Source organism: Notolabrus celidotus, chromosome 19 (genome assembly GCF_009762535.1).
Source record: "Notolabrus celidotus isolate fNotCel1 chromosome 19, fNotCel1.pri, whole genome shotgun sequence".
In the NCBI taxonomy this organism is placed as follows: Eukaryota; Metazoa; Chordata; class Actinopteri; order Labriformes; family Labridae; genus Notolabrus; species Notolabrus celidotus.
Window position 1 is genome coordinate 2,220,190 of NC_048290.1, and position 19,458 is coordinate 2,239,647.

Genomic DNA, 19,458 nt, shown 5'->3' on the forward strand with positions numbered 1-19,458 from the left:
CGCGTCAGGTTGGAGGATCTGCAGGTGGTCTCTGTTTGAGGCGGGGACTTTGGTCCTTTCCTCTGCAAAGAGAGCGAACATGTGACAGGAAATCTGAGGGGTTTATGTGTGAGTTTATTTCAGAGTGAAGTCTACAGAATCACGTCTGGTGGTTTGGATGTTCGGGGAGTTTTTCGTCTGAACAGTGTGGAAATGAATTTGTATACAAGGCGATGCTTTTGCACAGAGACGAGGTTGAGTAACGTTTGAATCAGTTCATCTTTTGGTCGTTTTTCCTGTTAACACTTTGAAGCCTTTAAAGCCACTGAAAGAATAAATCCAAACCGACTTCAGAGATGTTCTGGTACTGTTTATACCTCCTTACACTGATTACGATACCCAGACTTGATGCTAGTTTGATTAGAAGTTTACATGATACTGGGAAAAACATAGCTTTGTTTAACTCTGCCACACCACACTGTTTGTTATTGTTACACAACAAATACCTCAAACCAGACGAGGTGTCTTTTGGGAAAGGATTCGTGGATTCCCGATTCCTGATTTGGGCCGTATCTAAGGCCGATACTGATATCATATCTGTATCAGATCAACTCTAATAGCCTTCTAGACATCCTACTCAATCTGAAATGCTCTATTAGTTTCTCATCCACGCTTGTTTTCGATTCTTGACATGCTCTGCATCACGTGGTTTGGCTCCATCTATAGGCTTCAATTTGTACTGCATCATGAGAGACCAGTCTTTCAAAACTACCATCGTCATTTGCTCCAGCATGCGTTCTATGACCTGTGCATTGAACATAAACGTATTAGCAAGACGTACATACATGCCGATACAATGCCATATTGATGTTTTAGTATAGCACTAGTTTACACTCTGAGTTATCGAGTTTGTGACCGGTTATCACGGCCAAGGTTGTCTGTTTTTGGAGGACTTTATATCTGGACTGCAGCTCTTCATTCTTAGATCTCAACCAAACAAGCATCTCAGTTTAAGGCTGGCCTCACACTAGAAGAGTTTAGGCCTGATTCAGCACTCCCAATGATCAGAGGGGGCGTGGCCTAATTCAAGGCTTGTCGTAACATATTATTTGTCCAAATAATCCTCAAGTATGTGGCGCCAATATGACTGTTTTACTGCTCCTGAGCTTCCCAACCTGGTGTCATGAATATTAAACATGTTTGATATTCATGATCTCAGGTCAGACTGCCTCAGACGGAATACTCGCAATAACCAATGAGAGGAGCCGACTAGTTGGCGTCACAAACAGGATGTTGTGTATTTTTACAGTAAACACAACTCTGCATCGAGTCAGGTTATATTTTGAAAAATAAAACCAGCTTGTGGAATTATTTACCCATATTCAAGAGTTGAAGTCACGTCTGATCACGCAAGTTTCTGTGAGATCTCGTGTCTGTGGAATCGTCACCACAAATATTAAGTGTGTGGTCTTGCAGACTTAGTGTGTGTTCAGAGGATTGTGATTCTTAAAATGAGTCTGAACTGTCCTTAATTGTGTGATCTCCTATTGTTTTAAAGATTTAAAGTGGTTGAGTGTGTGACGATGAGTGTGCTGACTGAAGATATCAAGGCTTCTTCTTCATCCTCAGATTCATGTCACATGTATCGATGTAAACCAAAGCATGATCGGCCACGCCCAAACCGCCCTCAGAAATGGTCTAAGAGCTTTAACATAATTTATTAACAGCTTTAAACATTTGATTTCACTCAGGACTTTGTGGAAGCTGAATGAGACTCTCATCTTTTAAATCATCCACAAACTTCCGGAGCTTTAAACGCAGACAGCTGATGATGGTCATGTTTCTCTCCTGGCTGTTTGTGTGTCAGACGTCATCTCGTTCACATGTTCCTCCAGATGTGGAGTGTTTTTATTTTAATCTCTCTGTTTCTCTCACTATTATTACGCACAGACACAAATCCCGTCCGGGGATCTGGTCTGTGTAGCTCCTCCACCCGCTGAATCAGACGCATCCTGCTGCAGCCGACTGTGACGTGAAACAGACACGCTGCATCGACTTCTTCAATTGGCTTCTGCTTGTCAGAATACATTCCCAGATATATATATATCTATCCCTCCTATGTGTCGTTAACGCATTCAGACAATATGTTCAGAAGAATCTCAAGTAGCTTTGCTTGTAATGAATAAAACATGAGCATCACACATTAAACAAGGGCTGCAAAACCTCACACAGACCGGTCTCAGTGTGACATCATTGAGAAATGCTCCTGCATGGGAGGGTGAGAACAAACAAGAATGTAAGAGAGAGCAACAGGATGAAGGCTTTTTGTGTCTAATGTTCTGAATGTGATGGCAAGCTGGTGTACAGAGAAAAGCTCAGAGTCAGAGATCTTCATTTAGAGAGCAGCATCTGTTCCGTCTGCAGCGAGAGAACACGTTTGTTGGCAACCACAGAAAATAAAACGAGTCCGAGGACAGCATCCAGGCTCACAGTGTCAAACTGCTGTTCACTTCACTGCTTTTATTTAACAGCAGCTCAAAAACAAACATCTTATGTGACTGAGTGAGACTATAGAGCTAAATATTTACTCTCAGAGGCTGGTGGAGACCAAAAACAGAGCCAAAAAGACTAAATATAAAGACTTACTGCAGCTTTAAGATATAAGGGTTTCACCAGTTTATTTTAACAAACACAAAACAGCAGTCATTTGGATCTGGTTGGAAAACAGTGAGAATATACGGCAACAAGGAATTCCCTTTGGGAGTTTGTGGAGACCAAAAACGGAGCTAAAAAGATGTTGATTATAAGACTTGCATAATGAATTTGACATGATTTATACTTACTGCAGCTTTAAGAATTAGGTGGATAATTTAGTCCTGCACACCAAACAGTACTCATTTATGTCCGGTGGGAAAACAGTGAGAATTTACCATAAGGAATTCCCTTTGGGAGCTGGTGGAGACCAAAAACAGAGCCAAAAAGATGTTGATTATTTGTTTTTTTATGACTTACAAACATTTTCTGCAGACTTAAGATATAAGGGTGCTAAATTAGTTCTGTGTACCTTTTGGTTTACATTAACAAACACCAAACAGCAGTCATTGGATCTGGTGGGAAATCTGAGAATTTACAGCAACAAGGAATTCCCTTTGGGAGTTGGTGGAGACCAAAAACAGAGCCATAAAGATGTTAATTATATGTGTTTTCAGGACTTAAAAACACTTACTGCAACTATAAGATCTAAGGGTGCTGAATTTAGTCCTGCACACCAAACAGCAGTCATTGGATCTGGTGGGAAAACAGTGATTATTTACTACAACAAGGAATTCCCTTTGGAGCTGGTGGAGACCAAAATCAGAGCCAAAAAGATGTTGATTATATGTGTTTTCATGACTTACAAAAAATGCATTTTTAAGATTTAAGTTTACTGACTTTAGTCCTGTGCACAAAACAGCAGTTATTTGGGTCTGGTGGGAAAACTTTGCTTTTACCACAACAAGGAATTCCTTTGGGAGCTGGTGGAGACCAAAAACAGAGCTAAAAAGATGTTGATTATTTGTTGTTTTTATTACTTACAAACAATTTCTGTAGCTTGAGGATTTAAGGGTGCAAAATGTAGTTCTGTATACTATTTTGGTTTACATTAACAAACACTAAATACTCATTGGATCTGGTGGGAAAACTTTGCATTTACCACCACAAGGAATTCCATTTGGAAGCTGGTGGAGACCAAAAACAGAGCTAAAAATATGTTGATTCTGTTGATATGTGTTTTCATGACTTACACATGCCCACTGCAGCTTTAAGATTTAAGGGTGCTGAATTTAGTCCTGCTCGCCAAACAGCAGTCATTTGGATCTGGTGGGAAAACAGTGAGCATTTACCTCAACAAGGAATTCCCTTTTGGAGCTGGTAGAGACCAAAAACAGAGCTAAAAGTTGTTGACTATATGACATGATATATTTTTTTTTACATGACTTACACATGCCTACTGCAGCTTTAAGATTTAAGGGTGCTGAATTTAGTCCTGCTCACCAAACAGCAGCCATTTGGGTCTTGTAGGATAACAGTGGGTATTTATCACAACAAAGAATTATTTTGGGAGCCGGTGGAGACCAAAAACAGAGCTTGAATTAGAGTTACGTTACCTTACTCACATTTCCTACACACAGTATTTGCAGGATTCAGTTTTAGGGTGTTGTATTTAGTCCGGTACACCAGTCTGGTTCTAGTTTATGTGAAGTCTGGGATGAATCTCTGCAGCAGAAGCTGAATTTAAAGCAGTAGTAGCTGAAGAGAAGCCTTCAAAGGGCAGAGAGGAGTGTGAATAGCCAGCTCCGGAGATAAGTGCTCTCAGCTCTTGACATTCAGGCTGAGACACTCTCTGTCTGTCTCTTCGCTGCTCACAGACTTTGAGTTTAATGCGAACGGCTGGATCGTAGGGCCGAGGTTCGTTTTTCAGGAGGTCGGCTGAGCAGAACGGCGGCCTCTGGGAAGCGAGCTGCTGGCAGGCCGCGCTGCGCTTAATGGAGCAGAGCTGTTTTCTCTGAGTCGGTTGCCTCGGTGGCAAATTTGGTGCGATTAAGCCCGTAGGCCTCTCAGTCTGCGTGGCACAGGACTGTGATGGAGGGCAGCTGGCAGCCGGTCAGACTCTTACAGGAGAGGATGAGACGTTTACTTCCTCTGTGGAGGCGGAGCAGGACGGGGTTTTTGGCTGTGAGCTCATTTCTACATATTCACGGGGAAGCCATTTTCCTCTGATGTCATGCTCAGGGTGAGAAGATGTCTTATTGCTGTACTTGAGGAGGATTGCTGAATAACTTTTGGCAGTATGTGGAACAGGAAATGTGCAAATTCTTAGTTTGTAGTAGAGCTAATTAAAGTGCTTCACAGAGGTGGCCTTTGGTGCTTTTTTACCTCTACATTAAGAAAGATTAATTTTTGTTTTATCACTTTATTCTCTTTAATTTGCATTTATTCCTTTTTAACATTTTTTGTTGTATTTTTTCTTGCATTGTTACAATTTTCTGCACTTCATTCTGTCTGCTAAAGGTTTATTTTGTCTTCTTCCTGATTTATTTTGGAGTTTAGTTCATTTGTAATGGTGCTGTATAAATAAAATTATTATTAATATCTTTATTATTAAAAACAAAAATTATTCAAATTAAAACATCTGAAAATATAAGGTTAAAAAAAGAATAAAATTGAAAGAAACTTTACAAAATTAAAAAATAAAATTAAAAATATTTAAAAATAGCTTTACATTGTTGTTAAAAATGTTAAAAAATAAGAGAATAATAGACAAGATATAAACAAAGATTTACTTTGAAACAAAGGGAACCCTCCAACATCATCCTTCTCCTTCTGTTTGTTTGCATCCCTTCTTTTACGACTTGTTTGTCTTCTTTTTATATCATCATCTCTCTCACTCTATCACGCTCACGGCGCTCACTGTCGTTGATTTCCTCTGAGGCCGGCGTTCCTTTTTATGACTGGCTTCATGTTTTATCACTAACACTATAATACCAGGTGCAAACTTCATCATTTAAATGGATTACATTGAACGGAGGTGAGCAGGGGTAAGCAGTTAAAGCTAATTTCCTCTGCGCTTTTATTTTGTAGCTCTGTGTGAAATTGGCCGTCAGCCCAAGACAACTTTATTTAGGAGTGGAGTAATGAGAGCGAGAGGAGCCGTATTGAGAGAGAGAGAGAGATACTGAAGGATGTCGGGATGAAACGCATTACATCACCTCGTGATAAAGTACTTTGTGTTACTCTGAAAAGTGTAATTGAAGTTTGTGGTCGGCTGCCAGCTCAGAGTCCAGAAATTTAATGTCCCTCTCTCAGGGATGAGTGCTCGGCTTATTAGAGAGGGCTGAAGTGAACCCGGCTTATGTCACTGCTCGGCAATTCACACCAACATACTCACGAGCTTCATGGAAGATACACAGAGTGACGTATGAAGAATAAACATATTAATTATCATATTTCTGATGATTAAAAAACATTAAAGGTGACATATCATGCAAAATGGACTTTTTAATGGTTCTCTACCTGAAATATGTGTCCCTGTCTACGAACCCCCCGAGAATGAAAAGAATCCATTCTGCCCCTGTTCTGATTTCTCCACCTTTCTGTAAATGTGTGCTGAAACGAGCCGTTTCAGTTTTCAGTGTTTTTCATACGTCACAACGCCATCCGGTCTGTAACAGGAAGTCAGAGCTCGGAGCTTGTTCAGCCCATAGACTGTATAAAATACAACTCAACCCCTCCTCCGTTTTTCATTCCCTGCACACATGTGTGCTAACAAGGAGCTTAGGAGGGAGGCATGCTAGTTGTAGGCTGTCTTAATAAACACAAAGGTCGGTTTTACTCCCCACGTCTGCAGATTTGAAGATCTAGTGGATGATTTTTGTTTTTCATGGAAAAGTGCTAGCGCTAGTTAGCATAGCCACATAGCTACATGTTTGTAGCTGTAGCTGTGTACCAAGACACACGTTGACATACTGACAAATAAAACAACAAGAAACACTAAATCTGTGACCAATCCTTCAGAAAGGTCCTGCTGCCTTTCTGGCAGAGGTCGGTTTTACTCCCCACGTCTGCAGATTTGAAGATCTAGTGGAGGATTTTTATTTACCATGGATAAGTGCTAGCGCTAGTTAGCATAGCCACATAGCTACATGTTGGTAGCTGTGTACCAAGACACACGTCGACATACTGACAAATAAAACAACAAGAAACACTAAATCTGTGACCAATGGTTCAGAAAGGTCCTGCTGCAGGCGCCTCTCCGTCAGGATCAGATTCAGAGGGTTAAAGTAACGCGGGTCTGTGAGCAGCCGTGTATATTCAGCCAACATGTAAACATTAGATCAACGTGCTGGAGAGCCGAGGCCACATCCACTTCCTGAGGGGGCGTGGTCAGAGAGAAAACAGACTGTTCTGTGGAGGACTGAAGAAGAGGGCTTTTCAGGCAGAACAAAATCTGATTTCAAAGTGTTTTTTTGAGCATAAACTTTAAAGACATGTTTTGGGGACCTCTTAGACCAATATATATTGATGAAAAAAGCGTGATATGTCACCTTTAAAGAAAAGAAGGGTTCATCAGAGTCTGAGGGGACGTCTTGTTTTGTGAAATCAACTCATAAATTTAGTTTGAACTGATGTAATAACAGATTTATTCCACAGTCTTTGCGTAATGAGCTCGAGGAAAGTCCTCTCTGAGTGAGCGCGTCATCCTCTTATGCTCATTCAGGTTATTTCTGATATTCACTGCAGGCTGCAGCTGATGTGCTGACTCACTCAGCTGACGGAGGACAAAATAAAAAAACCCACAGGACTCATTTTTCATGCATGGCTTCATCCGTCTGTCTGCCTCTGTCTGTAAGTGTGTCAGTTTTCATCTGTCTCTGTCTCACGCTGCGCTGAGCGAGGACTCCGGCAGCGGCTCTATATTTAGCTGTTTGTTTGTCAGTGGAGGGTTTCTTCATCAGTCTTTCTTCTCAAACTGTGTCAGATCTCAAACCGCCTCAGAAGAACAGTGAGTAAGGTCCAATGTGAGAGCCTCTGGAGAGCAGCGTGGATTTGACTGTTCATTCAGTTTTATTACCTGTAGCTGTTTATGAAGAGCATCATGGGAATAAAGGAAAAGACTGCAGAGAGTGTTTGATGCAGGAAGCCTCCAAGATAGATCATCTTACTGTTGCTGAAGATTTGCAGAAACTATGATGCAAAGAATGTTTGATGCATGAAGACAGACATTTATCACCCAGCACAACTTGTCTTCTTTGACTGACTGTTACCATGATACTGATACTTACATGAGTAAGGCTACTTCCCCACGTATTTTATAATGGAACGTCTTGCAGCCTGCAGACCATATCCTGTATAATAAATGGATGTAGTAACCCTGACGTCACCCAACTGTTTCTGAAGCCAATCGTCAGCGGGTGCCATATTGGAAATGCTAAACTCAACCTAACTTCGTCTGAGCTAGTGTGAGGTAAAGAGGCGGGCCTTTAGCCTCCAAGCGGCAACCTCTGGTCTAAAAATATGAGTCCAATGCGGAATTCACTAGCAAGGACCACACCAACAACAGAATGAGATTTGAAAGATAGTTTATTGATTATGGATTATTGTATTGATCGATATTGAACTCTTAGTCACTTTGGGGAAGCTTCGTAGGGGATCCGCCGTAGCAATCGGGCACGACGAACCCCCTCAGGCCCTATGGATAAGGAGGAGAGGATCAGAAGGAGAAAGGGAAGGGAGAGAGGGATGTGGAAACGAGAGCGAGAAAAATGGAAATGGTCAGGTTTGAATTTATGGGAAAACGGAAGAGGCGCGGTTGAGGTGTGGCCCTGCTCCTGAAATTTTGATATCATCACCATGTGCTAAAAACTGCAGTTCATCGAAGGTCCACTTGAGGCTGGCTCCGGAAGTACCGAAAACCACATACACACCCATTCCAAAAAAGCCGATCTTTACAGCAGAAATAAACATGTTTACATCCTGGTTCAAAAGACGAGTGTAGTCAGGATAGCTCATTTCTTGATCGGCACACACTGTACGGGGGGCAAATTTTTTTCATAACGGGGCAACTTCGATGATTTTAAGATTATGAGTCTTCCAATGAGAGGCACAGCTGACTTTTTTTTTTTATGATTCATAGTTTATTGTTATTTTCACAGTAAACAAGCACAAACAAGCAGGGGCACCCTGAACGGCAAGGGCCACCTAGAACTTAAAAAACAAAACAATAAAATTACATACACACATATACAAATAATAATCATAACAACAACCAATACATACACACACAAAAAAAATAAATAAAAATAAAATAAAATAAAAAAAAAGGGATGCACAGACAGCTTAAAAAAATAACATCGCTTCTCATTGAGTTCTACCACAGTATACCCACAATTTCTTACATCATTAAAGTAGTTTAACGGAAATCATTCTCCTGTCTTCTGAGTTGGAAACGTCTTCAGTCAGACAATAAAAATGAGTGATAATGCCCCCACTTCAAGTTGTACTCCTCCACCCTATCTAGAAGTCTGTATGATAATCTTTCCAGGGCAGCAAGCTGACCAAGAGAGGTGTACCATGAAGATAAAACTGGTGCTGAGGAGGCCTTCCATTCTTTAACTAGGGTTTTTCTGCCTAACATGAGGACAGTCTGGGTCCAGTCTGCAAGTGGTGGAGCCAAACCACCCAGAGCAGAGGGGTGAGGCACAGCTGACTTGATTGACAGGCGGGAACACTGTAGCTGTTGGCTAGGAGGCTCAAACCCCGCCTCTTTACATCACAATCGCTCGACAGCAGCAATATGGCCGCCGCCGACAATTGACCTGAAAACAGCGTTTCAGAAACAGATGGGTGACGTCACGGATACTACGTCCATTATTTATACAGTCTATGGTTCCTGCCTGTATCAAATGAGCTATGCCCTTATTTGGGCAAAACTCGTCAGTTTAATACCTTTAAAAAATCCTGAGTTATAAAAACATTCACCCCCGTACAGTGTGTGCCGAGAGAGAAATGAGCTCTTCAGACTTAAACTGGTTTCTGAACCAGGCTGTAAACATGTTTATTTCTGCTGTAAAGATCGTCTTCTTTGAATTGGTGTGTATGTGGTTTCCTGTGTTTCTGCAGCCAGCCTCTGGTGGATGCTCGAGGAACAGCAGTTTATAGCACTTCCGCATGGGCTTCATATTTTTAAGACCGGAGGTTGCCGCTTGATGCAGATAGAGTATCACTGATCCCAAGCCTGTGACGGTATATGAAGGTTTTTGCCACAGTGTCAACAGGCGGAGGTGAAATGTGCCGGACTGCTCTCTGTGGTTTGATTTGATGTGTGTGATCAGGTTGTCACTGTCATTATGGGGTTTCGACCAATCAGAATCAAGTATTTAATAAATAACCTGTTAAAACTCCTCACAGGAGCTTTAAGTTGCTACATTTTCAAATATCACGAGTTTCAAAAATCTTGGATTGAAGATTGTCCGTGCTGCGTTCACTGTCACTGTTCCTCCTGACCTCTACGGTTCATCTGCTGCAGCAAACAAGCACAGGCTAATCACACACAGATGGACAGACTGTGTGACGCAATCTGGACACACACACACACACCCACACACACACCTCCAACTCCTCCTTCATGTGGTCGCAGCGTCAGATTTACAGCCGTCTTAATCCGTCTCAGATTAAGTAGCCTTCGTCATGTGACCTCCTCGTCTTCACGCTCTGTCCCTGCTGTTTGTAAAACCGGGGGTTAATGTTGGAGTTAAAGGAGGGGAGTGTTGAGCGTTTGAATTGTGACCTCTACTTCTGTTTTGTTTTTGGGTCACGGTGCTCGTAGGATCAGGCGGAGGAGGGATTCAGGGACTAAATACTACGACAACAAGTAGCTTGTAAGCTCATTAATGCACTTCACATCTGACTCAGCTTAAAAAGACGGAGGTGTGTCTGCCAACATGAGCACCAAGTATCAAAACTCAACTTCTCATGGTGCAGAAAACGAATTATGGGATGTTTTTTGTTGCATTGACCATACAGCAGGGGGGATGTGAGAGGGCAGACCTCTGAGTGAAACCTTAATATCTGTGCACGAGTTCTTCTTCATGAGTTAGATAAAGACATGCCCTCCTTTGGGTTTTGCTTTACACCAAGATTCATTCAAACTGAGGCCTGTAGTGTTTCTGAAATCCTGCAACAATCCTGGAGGAAGCATTACCTCCTTTGGAGAAGTGATGAGGTGACTTGCTGCCTTGAAATAGTTATTTGAGCATTTAAAGCTCCAATGAGGAGTTTTTAACTGGTCATAAAACAGACTGAAGTTAATATGGATGCCTTTTCATGACCCACAAAAGCTAACAAGACTGTTCTTTTTTGTAGTTTTTCATGCCAGAAGCCGATTTGAAGGACTCAGGGACAGAACAGATGATACAGCAGGACGTAGCGCTGGTTCAGCTCAGTGGTCGAATCACAAATGTCCTTGGAGGCGTCCTAGACGTGGCCTTGATTGTCATTCACGATGACACACAATCAATTTTCAGGGCCGACGGGTCCCGAAACCCTTCGTCTGCAGGATCAGGCTACAATCATGAAGTCTGACCTTTTAGCAAAAGGCTAATTATAGCTAAGACAGCTGAGTTTTATAGAATCCATCGCCTGTGGTGTTTGAGTGTGAGTAAAGAAACGAGCCATAGAGACCAATATCATGTTTTTTAACCAGGTTTATTTCAGCTGTTAAAGTTAGCATTTTAATATGGAGCCTAATGGGGATTCATTAGCTTTTGGAGCCCGCCCCTAGTGGACGTTATATGAACTGCATTTTTTTTTTTACTTCTACATTGGCTTCATTTCTCAAAAGTGGAGGTTGCTGCTTGTAAGAGAAAAGCTGGTGGTTCAAATGTTGGAGCATTCAGAAGCTTTAGAGCCACAAACTTCATTTAGGAGGTGGTGGAGAACAAAACAGAGCTAAAAGACGGTTATAACTGATTAAAACTTGATTGGCATTTTAATATGAAGCCTAATAGGTATTCGTTAGCTTTTGGAGCCAGCACCTAGTGGACATTTGAGGAACTGCATGTTTTTTAACTTCTGCACTGGCTTCATTTCTCAACTGTAGAGGTTGCTTCTTGTAGGAGAGAAGTTGGTGGCTCACATGTTGGAGCATTCAGAAGCTTTAGAACCACATACTTCATTTAGAAGGTGGTGGAGAACAAAAACAGAGCTAAAAGACGGTAATAAATGAGTAAAACTTGATTGGGCCGGCACTAAATGGAGTCCAAGTGAATAATTATGTTGCTTTGGATCTGTAGGATGTCTAGATAAAGGACTGGTATGCAGCTTTATTGATGTAAAGGTAGATGTCAGTGTCAGTCTTGTGTTTGGAGCTTGTTTCTGCTGCACACAAGCGGCTGAAATGGTGATTTCACAAAGTGATCAAATGTTCTCGTGTTAAAACTTGCCCCCCTGTGTTTAAAACATCACCGTGGGGGATTAAGAGGTGTCATATTTCCCCGTGGTGTTGGAGTATAAAACTAAATGCTCTTGTAAACTACAAACAGTTGGATTTAAAGACTACATGGACCACAACAACTTGGCTGAATCTTCGGCGTGTAGCGCAGTCTGGATTTAGGTTGCTGGGGGATTTCAGGGGATGTTGCTGGGTCAGTGGATTACCTTGTAACAGATCTGTGGGCGGGCTTTATGACACACACCGGATGTGTTGGCTTGTGTACGGGGGTTTAATCCTTCAGAAAAACATGCTAACTCCTCTGCTGGGTTTGTAAGTAATGCAGGAAACTAGAATCTCCACGATCGGGTGTGTTTCCTGTCTTTTCATCCCACTTTAAAGTCTGCTGTCTGTCTCTGCTCTCTCCTCCTCTCAGGTGTGACTAACGATGCCTCCTGTCCTCGCTGTCTGAACATGCTGCTCGGGTAGCAAAGCCGACCGAGAGGAGCGTCTACCCTCTTACACTCCTTCCCCTCTGGATACAAACACACACACATACACACACACACACTCGGCTCAATTCAAGCACAACCATGCTGATCAAGGAGTATCGTATCCCCATGCCGATGAGCGTGGAGGAGTACCGCATCGCTCAGCTCTACATGATCCAGGTGAGTGCTTCTCCCAACAGAGTCATGCACGATTACAGAAGGAAAGCTGTTTGTTGTCTCCAGTTAAAGGAGTTATTGTGAGGAGTGTGTGTTGTACAAGGTGCTGCAGGAGGGTTCTCAGGTGATGTGGAAACGGCGCAGGTTCAGGTCTGTGTGTGGAGGCGGTGCAGGATGAGGAGGAGGAGGAGGTGGAGGTCATAAGTTCACGGTGTCATCGTGTCGAGCTGTACCAGGAGCAGAGCGCTGGTTTAAGGGTTGCAGGGGCAGTGTCGTCCTGCAGACCAGATGGTGCTCCATATGTCCGAGGATTATGTTTCATTTTTACTGTTTGTGGGTTTTTTTTTTCTGCAAACACACAAACAGTAAAAGAAAACACAGATAAACAAGATTCTCTGAATCGTAGGAGGAAGGTTTGTTTTGAGAAAATGTGCAGAAAGTGGATGTTTGTGCCAGCGTGTGCACGAATCAAAGACAAGGAGATGGAAATAGGAGTCACACTTTACTCTTTACGATGGCTGCTGGTTGAGGTTGTTTGTTTTGGAGCATATTGATGTTCTGGATTTAGATAACTGAATTATTTTGATAAACAAAGACAGTTACAGTGTGCTGATTTGAAACCTAAATTAGCCAAGTCACAATTTGTTACCGCTGCTTCTTCTTCATGTCTGTGAATGATTGTAAAAGGAGCCTCCTTATTACAAACTAATAGTTGTTAAAACCGCTTTAAAACAACAGATATCACAGTTTTTTATCAGTTAATATTCTCTTTGTAGTTTGTCTGCAGCACTCTGTAGGCCGATACAAACTTTTGCTCATCTTCTATTTCTGTTATGTGAAAATTAAGACGTCCAGTGACTCAGATCTTTCACCAGAATCAACAGAAAAATGACGGTGACGTGACTCTGAACACTGAGAAGTTGTTGGCTGTCAGTATCTTTAGGTAAAAGTTAAGCTAGGCTGAAGTTTTTTTGGTTGCAGAGTGAAACGTGATGCTCAAAAAGGCTGGTAAATAATCTTGGCCTGGCGTGGCTGCAGTCTTAGCGATGCAAAGTTGATGTTTGAGTAGAGGGACTGCAGGAGGAGTCACTGTGGTCACTTCAACGGAGCATGAACCACCAAAAGCATTCAGAACAATTGCATCATCTCAGGACTCTGGATTACATTGTTCAGCTCGGTCCTGATGTCCTGTGACGTCTGTTTCAGGGTTGTCTGCAGTAAAAGATGCACAAATTTATGAATCTGTTGGTATTTATCACAGATGAATCAAATCAATACTTGAACATGACTTCTGTCCCAGTTGTTTTTCATGAAGTGAAAGTTTAAGTCCTAAAGTAACACCAACTTTCTGCAGGGTTTGCTTTGTGTACTTCCCCGGCTTTTAAACCCACATGTGATTTTTTCCACATGTCTTTGGTAAACAGTGAGAATCTCTGCCGAGTCTAAATGCCTTTAATTGAAGCAGATTCTCGTCTGTTTCTCTCCTGCTTACATCACGTTGCAGGATGTTTAGCCACTCAGTCCGACTGAGGGGGCGTGTCCTGGTGGTAAAATGACGTTTCTGCAAACCTTCTGTAGTAGCTTCATGCTGCTCTGTTCATTTGTCTAAGTTGCAGTCAGCATGATCACCTGGAAGAAACAAAAGCATGTCTGTATTAAAGCACACAAGTTCTGACAGATCATGAGGCTGGCATGCTGATTGCACGAATCCTCCTCAGCTGTTGCCCAGAGATTTTATCTTTTTAAAGTGCATTTCTGCAGGAGATATTCAGACTGAGGTGTTAGAGGAGCCTGCAGTTAGTGCTTTCTTTCACTTCAGGTGTGCAGACATGAGTTCATAGTTTAGCTCTCGAAAACCACCCCAAATAAATAAATAAATAAATGAATGAAAATAAAAAATACATATACATAAATAAATAAATAAATAAATAAATGAATATGAAATATATATATAAATAAATACGTAAATAAATATAAATAAATAATAAATATAAATAAATGAATGAATATAAATCAATAAATAAATAAGAATAAATAAATAAAATTAAATACATTGATCGGTAATTAAAACTTTATGTGTTTGTGGTATTTTATATTTCTCTGTGTGTGTAGGGTTAACACACACACACACACACACACACATACACACACACACACACACACACACACACACACACACACACACACACACACACACACACACACACACACACACACACACACAAAAACACACACACACACCCAGCTGGACCCTGCCTCCTGCTCCAGCGTCACAGTTGAACTCCAGGTTGCCACAGTAACCGGTGACATCAGCTGCAGCATGGCAGCGGCTGCCATCATTTGTTTGTGATATGAGAGAGAGAGAGAGAGAGGGAGAGAGGGGGGGAGATGGTGCAGTCAGAGTTACCATGGAAACATTATGTCTGGGTCTAAATACAGGGCGCAGTTTGAGTTTTTATGCAGCTCTATGAACAGAGTCACAGGAACCAGCTCCCTCTCTCTGAGACTCAGACCAGGTTCTTTACTTCATATGAAAACACAGCAGTTCATACGTTCATAATATGTTCATTTATACATATTAACTGCACGCTTGAAGTTGTGTCTCATTAATATCAGGGCTGAAATGTTTGTGTCCCTTCTTAGTTCATCAGTCACCAGAGGAAGAGTTCCGGGCTCAGGCCGGAATCAAACGATCAGCATCTGTCCCAGTTCAGCACGGACTCTGTCAGCCGCCTGAATCTGATCAAATCTTTTTCCATTAGATATCAATCGAGTACGTCAGCATGCAGGGCGCTCTGTACCTCCTGTGTTCAGAGACACACAGATCAAAGAGGAAGAGCTCTGCTTTGTCCTTTTATAACAAACAGATTAAAAAAAGAAGAAATGTTTGATGTCAGGACTGAACGAGGGGAAAGTTTCAAACTGTGTTGGAGTAATCTCAGCATGAGACGCAGGCTGCTCTGAACGACGTGTTCTTCTCTAAAAGAGCAGAATAAACTGAACACTTACTGAACAGAAACGGCCTGCTCTGGGGGGGTTTTTTTGAATTTTTTTTTTGCTACTTTCTAAATTTTCCAGGTCAGACCTGAGGTCTGAGACATACCACCATATTTCATGATTGGTCATTTCCAAAAGAGAAACAGCGATTAACTCATGACGACTTTGTAGCGTGGCAACAGTAGAGGAGGCCTCTGGAATGCTGTGTTCTGGAATGCTGTGTTCCAAAGTGCAGGGTTCTTGAATGCTGTGTTCTAGAATGCAGGGTTCTGGAATGCAGGGTTCTGGAATGCTGTGTTCCAGAATGCAGGGGTTCTTGAATGCTGTGTTCTAGAATGCAGGGTTCTTGAATGCTGTGTTCTAGAATGCAGGGTTCTTGAATGCTGTGTTCTAGAAGGCTGTGTTCTTGAATGCTGTGTTCCAGAATGCAGTGTTCTGGAATGCTGTGTTCCAGAATGCAGGGTTCTGGAATGCTGTGTTCCAGAATGCAGGGTTCTGGAATGCTGTGTTCCAGAATGCAGGGTTCTTGAATGCTGTGTTCCAGAATGCAGGGTTCTTGAATGCTGTGTTCCGGAATGCTGTGTTCCAGAATCCTGTGTTTCGGAATGCTGGGTTTCGGAATGCTGGGTTCCAGAGTGCACGGATCTGGAATGCTAAGTTCTGGAGTCCTGGGTTTCTGGAGAGCTGTGTTCCAGAATGTTGTGTTCCATAGTGCAGGGTTCTGGAGTGCAGGGTTCCAGAATCCTGGTTTTGCAATGCGGTGTTCTGGAATGCTGTGTTCCGGAATGCTGTGTTCCAGAATCCTGGGTTTCGGAATCCTGGGTTTCGGAATGCTGGGTTTCGTAATGCTGGGTTCCAGAGTGCAGGGATCTGGAATGCTAAGTTCTGGAGTCCTGGGTTTCTGGACGGCTGCGTTCCAGAATGTTGTGTTCCAGAGTGCAGGGTTCTGGAGTGCAGGGTTCCAGAATCCTGGTTTCTGCAATGCTGTGTTCCGGAATCCTGGGTTTCGGAATCCTGGGTTCCAGAATGCTGTGTTCCAGAGTGCAGGGTTCTGGAATGCTTGGGGGGCCTTAAAGAGACAGTGGCTGAAAATGTCAGACTGGAGCTCAAATGAGGGTTTTCAAAGACACCAGTCTGAGATCAATGAAGAGTTTTTTGAGTTGTAAATCATGTAAAGCTGCTAGATAGCTACTATATAAGGTTAGCTTTCTTTACATTCTCTCTGAACCTGTTTGTTTAACCTCTTATTTATCATTTTTGTTTGAAGTATAAAACATGCTAAACTTAGATCTTTGCATAGATCATGTTTTAAACCCCAAATGCTTTGGAGAAGTCATCATGACAATCATTTTTCTCCTCCTGTCACTCCAAAAATACAAAATGTATTAAAATCCTGAAACATAAATCTGTTTCCTGACACGTTGATGTTGTCACTGTATTATAGCAGTTTGAAAACAGATCATAATTAGTTTTAGTTTTGGACTCTCTGACCTGATTACACCGTGTTTGCAACAAATTCTCATTGTTGAAATTTCAGTCAGTGCTGACCACACGAGTATGTAGGAGGAGATTGGAGTAAGCTGAAGCTCATAAACTCCTGTAGAGCAGACTGTGGGAGTGATAAATCTGCAGGACTGTTTTTAAAGACAGGGCTTTTTATTGACTTATTAAAAAGCATCTTAGTTCATATTCATGTTCAGTTATAGAGTGCAAAGAAGAGCTGTCAACTCTTCACCAGTCAGGGGAAAATGCAGAGTGAGGGGAGGTCTTCTAGAGTCTTAAGAGGCCAGACCTATCAGAGGTGATGCTAGTTTTGTGGTATCACTTGGACGTCTGGATGCAGTTACAGATAATTTGAGGTGGATATTAGTGCTGGACTTTGTTTTGCAGTGAGGCCTGTTTGCACAAAACAGGACAATGCTACCTTGGATTTATTACAGTCACCTAATTGAACGTGTGCAAACAGACCGGCTGTTTGCTCTGCAGCAGTTATGAGTCCTTGTTACCTCTCCAGCTGCTCTGAGGAGTTTGTCTTATTTGTGCAGGTTTGGTGATTGCCAAAGCATGCAGTTCTTTTTTTAAATGTCCCCTTAATGTGCAACTGGCTTCATTTTGATAACTCAGCTCAGCTCAGCTCAGCAGCAGACGCAGCATCCTCAGGGTTTGAAGCACCCAGTATCCATGCACATCACATTTTAGAGTCTGCAGAGAGAGCTGAAGGTTATATTTACATGGAGTGGATATTTTTACAGCGCTGACTGGCTCCATTTTAGCGTCTTCAGACCTTCAGAGAATACTCATGAAACCACCTCGGTTGTTTTCATAAAGATCCATAGGTCCCCATGGAGAAGCTGTATGTATTCACTTTGCACTCTTTGCTGCGCGCTCTAAGACGTGTGTCATTAATACAGATCCTCGGTGCAGCAGCAGCAGCAGCAGAGGGTAATTTAAGGCCCTCAGCTCCTCTCCTAAATTACATTACCTGCTAGATTACAGCAATTTTCCAGCTGTTTGCCTCCTCTGACCTTCATTACTGATAGCACCTCCCTGAAGTCTTCAGCAGAGAGGGCTGCATGTTCAATCTGAGCTCTCGTTCTTGACCCCGAGCCCCCCCACTCTGCCTGTTCATAATGATCGCCCTGATTTGTATTCACGCTCCGCTGTTCCTCGACCCGCAGCACATTACAGTGGAGGGAATCAAACCGCTGTTCAATCACGGGTTTGGAGACGGGGTACAGTGACGGCAGCCTGACAGTTATTACACAGACTCAGCAGTGAGATTAAAACACAACAAAGATTTATAATTTAATTAAAACCACAGAGCAAATACAGGAGGTGATTTATTACCTCTGCACCATGTGATGTTTGATCGTTGGGGTACTCAAACATACATTAAAGATAATCTGTCACCTTAAAGCACGAACGCCATCTTCAGGGAGGGTTTCTAGAAGGAGCTCTGCTTCATGTGTTTATTTTGAGCACATTTTGGTTCTATTTTTAGGAATAATTTTGGACAATATCCCCTCATACATGATTTATGCTACTACTCTGATTCATGATTCCTATTTGGTTTTTGTGCCTGAGATGTTTGAAACACAAACCGGTCATTTTAAAACTGCTAACCTAACGTTCCTGTGACTTTACTCTTGGATTAGTTTGTGAACAGAAAATGGTTCAGATCAGGGTTTTTCTTCCTCACTTGGTCCTTATATGTGTGACGCAGCTCCTCTGTCCTGTGGCGTCCCTCAGGGATCTGTCTGAGGTCTCTTTTTTTTTCTTCCCACTTGGCCATGTTAGTTTAAAATTTCAGGGAATCTCAGATAGTAATTTTCCTTGTGACTAATTTCAAGTAAATATATATTTATTTTATTTTAGTTTAACTTAACTTAACCTAATTTTATTTTATTTTATTTAATTTAAAGGCACTATGAGGAGTTTTTAACTGGCTGAGAAACAGACTGAAACTGATACTGATGCCTCTTTTTGACCCTCAAAAGCAAACAAGACCATCCACAACAACACTGATACCTTCTCTGTTGTCATTTTTAATGTCTAAAACTGCTCTGAGGGGGTAGGTGCCAGAACAGATGATTGACATCTCGCTCTAGCAACACCCTTTTTTGGCTGTTTTCATTGCAAATAATCACACTGTGTGATAAATCTAAATGCTAAAAGACAACAGGATGAGGTTATTGTCTGAAGACACTCATTTTGCATTTACAGGACAAGAGATAAGAGGTATCACTTTGTCCACAAGGGGGCACTAGAATCCATACAAACCAGAAGTTCCTCACAGCAGCTTTAACATAACTTAACTTAACTTAATTTAATATAACTTAACTTAAA

General features: G+C 42.0%; 1 protein-coding gene across 1 annotated transcript in view; it reads left to right on the top strand.

Annotated features, from left to right (window-relative positions):
• LOC117831070 (membrane-associated phosphatidylinositol transfer protein 2-like) overlaps nucleotides 1-19,458 on the top strand; it is a 74,742-nt gene that overhangs the window by 22,242 nt on the left and 33,042 nt on the right. Inside the window, exon 3 of the mRNA XM_034709549.1 lies at nucleotides 12,384-12,618. Coding sequence (XP_034565440.1) covers nucleotides 12,541-12,618 — 78 coding nt within the window. The 5' untranslated portion in view covers nucleotides 12,384-12,540. The remainder of the gene's footprint in view (nucleotides 1-12,383; nucleotides 12,619-19,458) is intronic.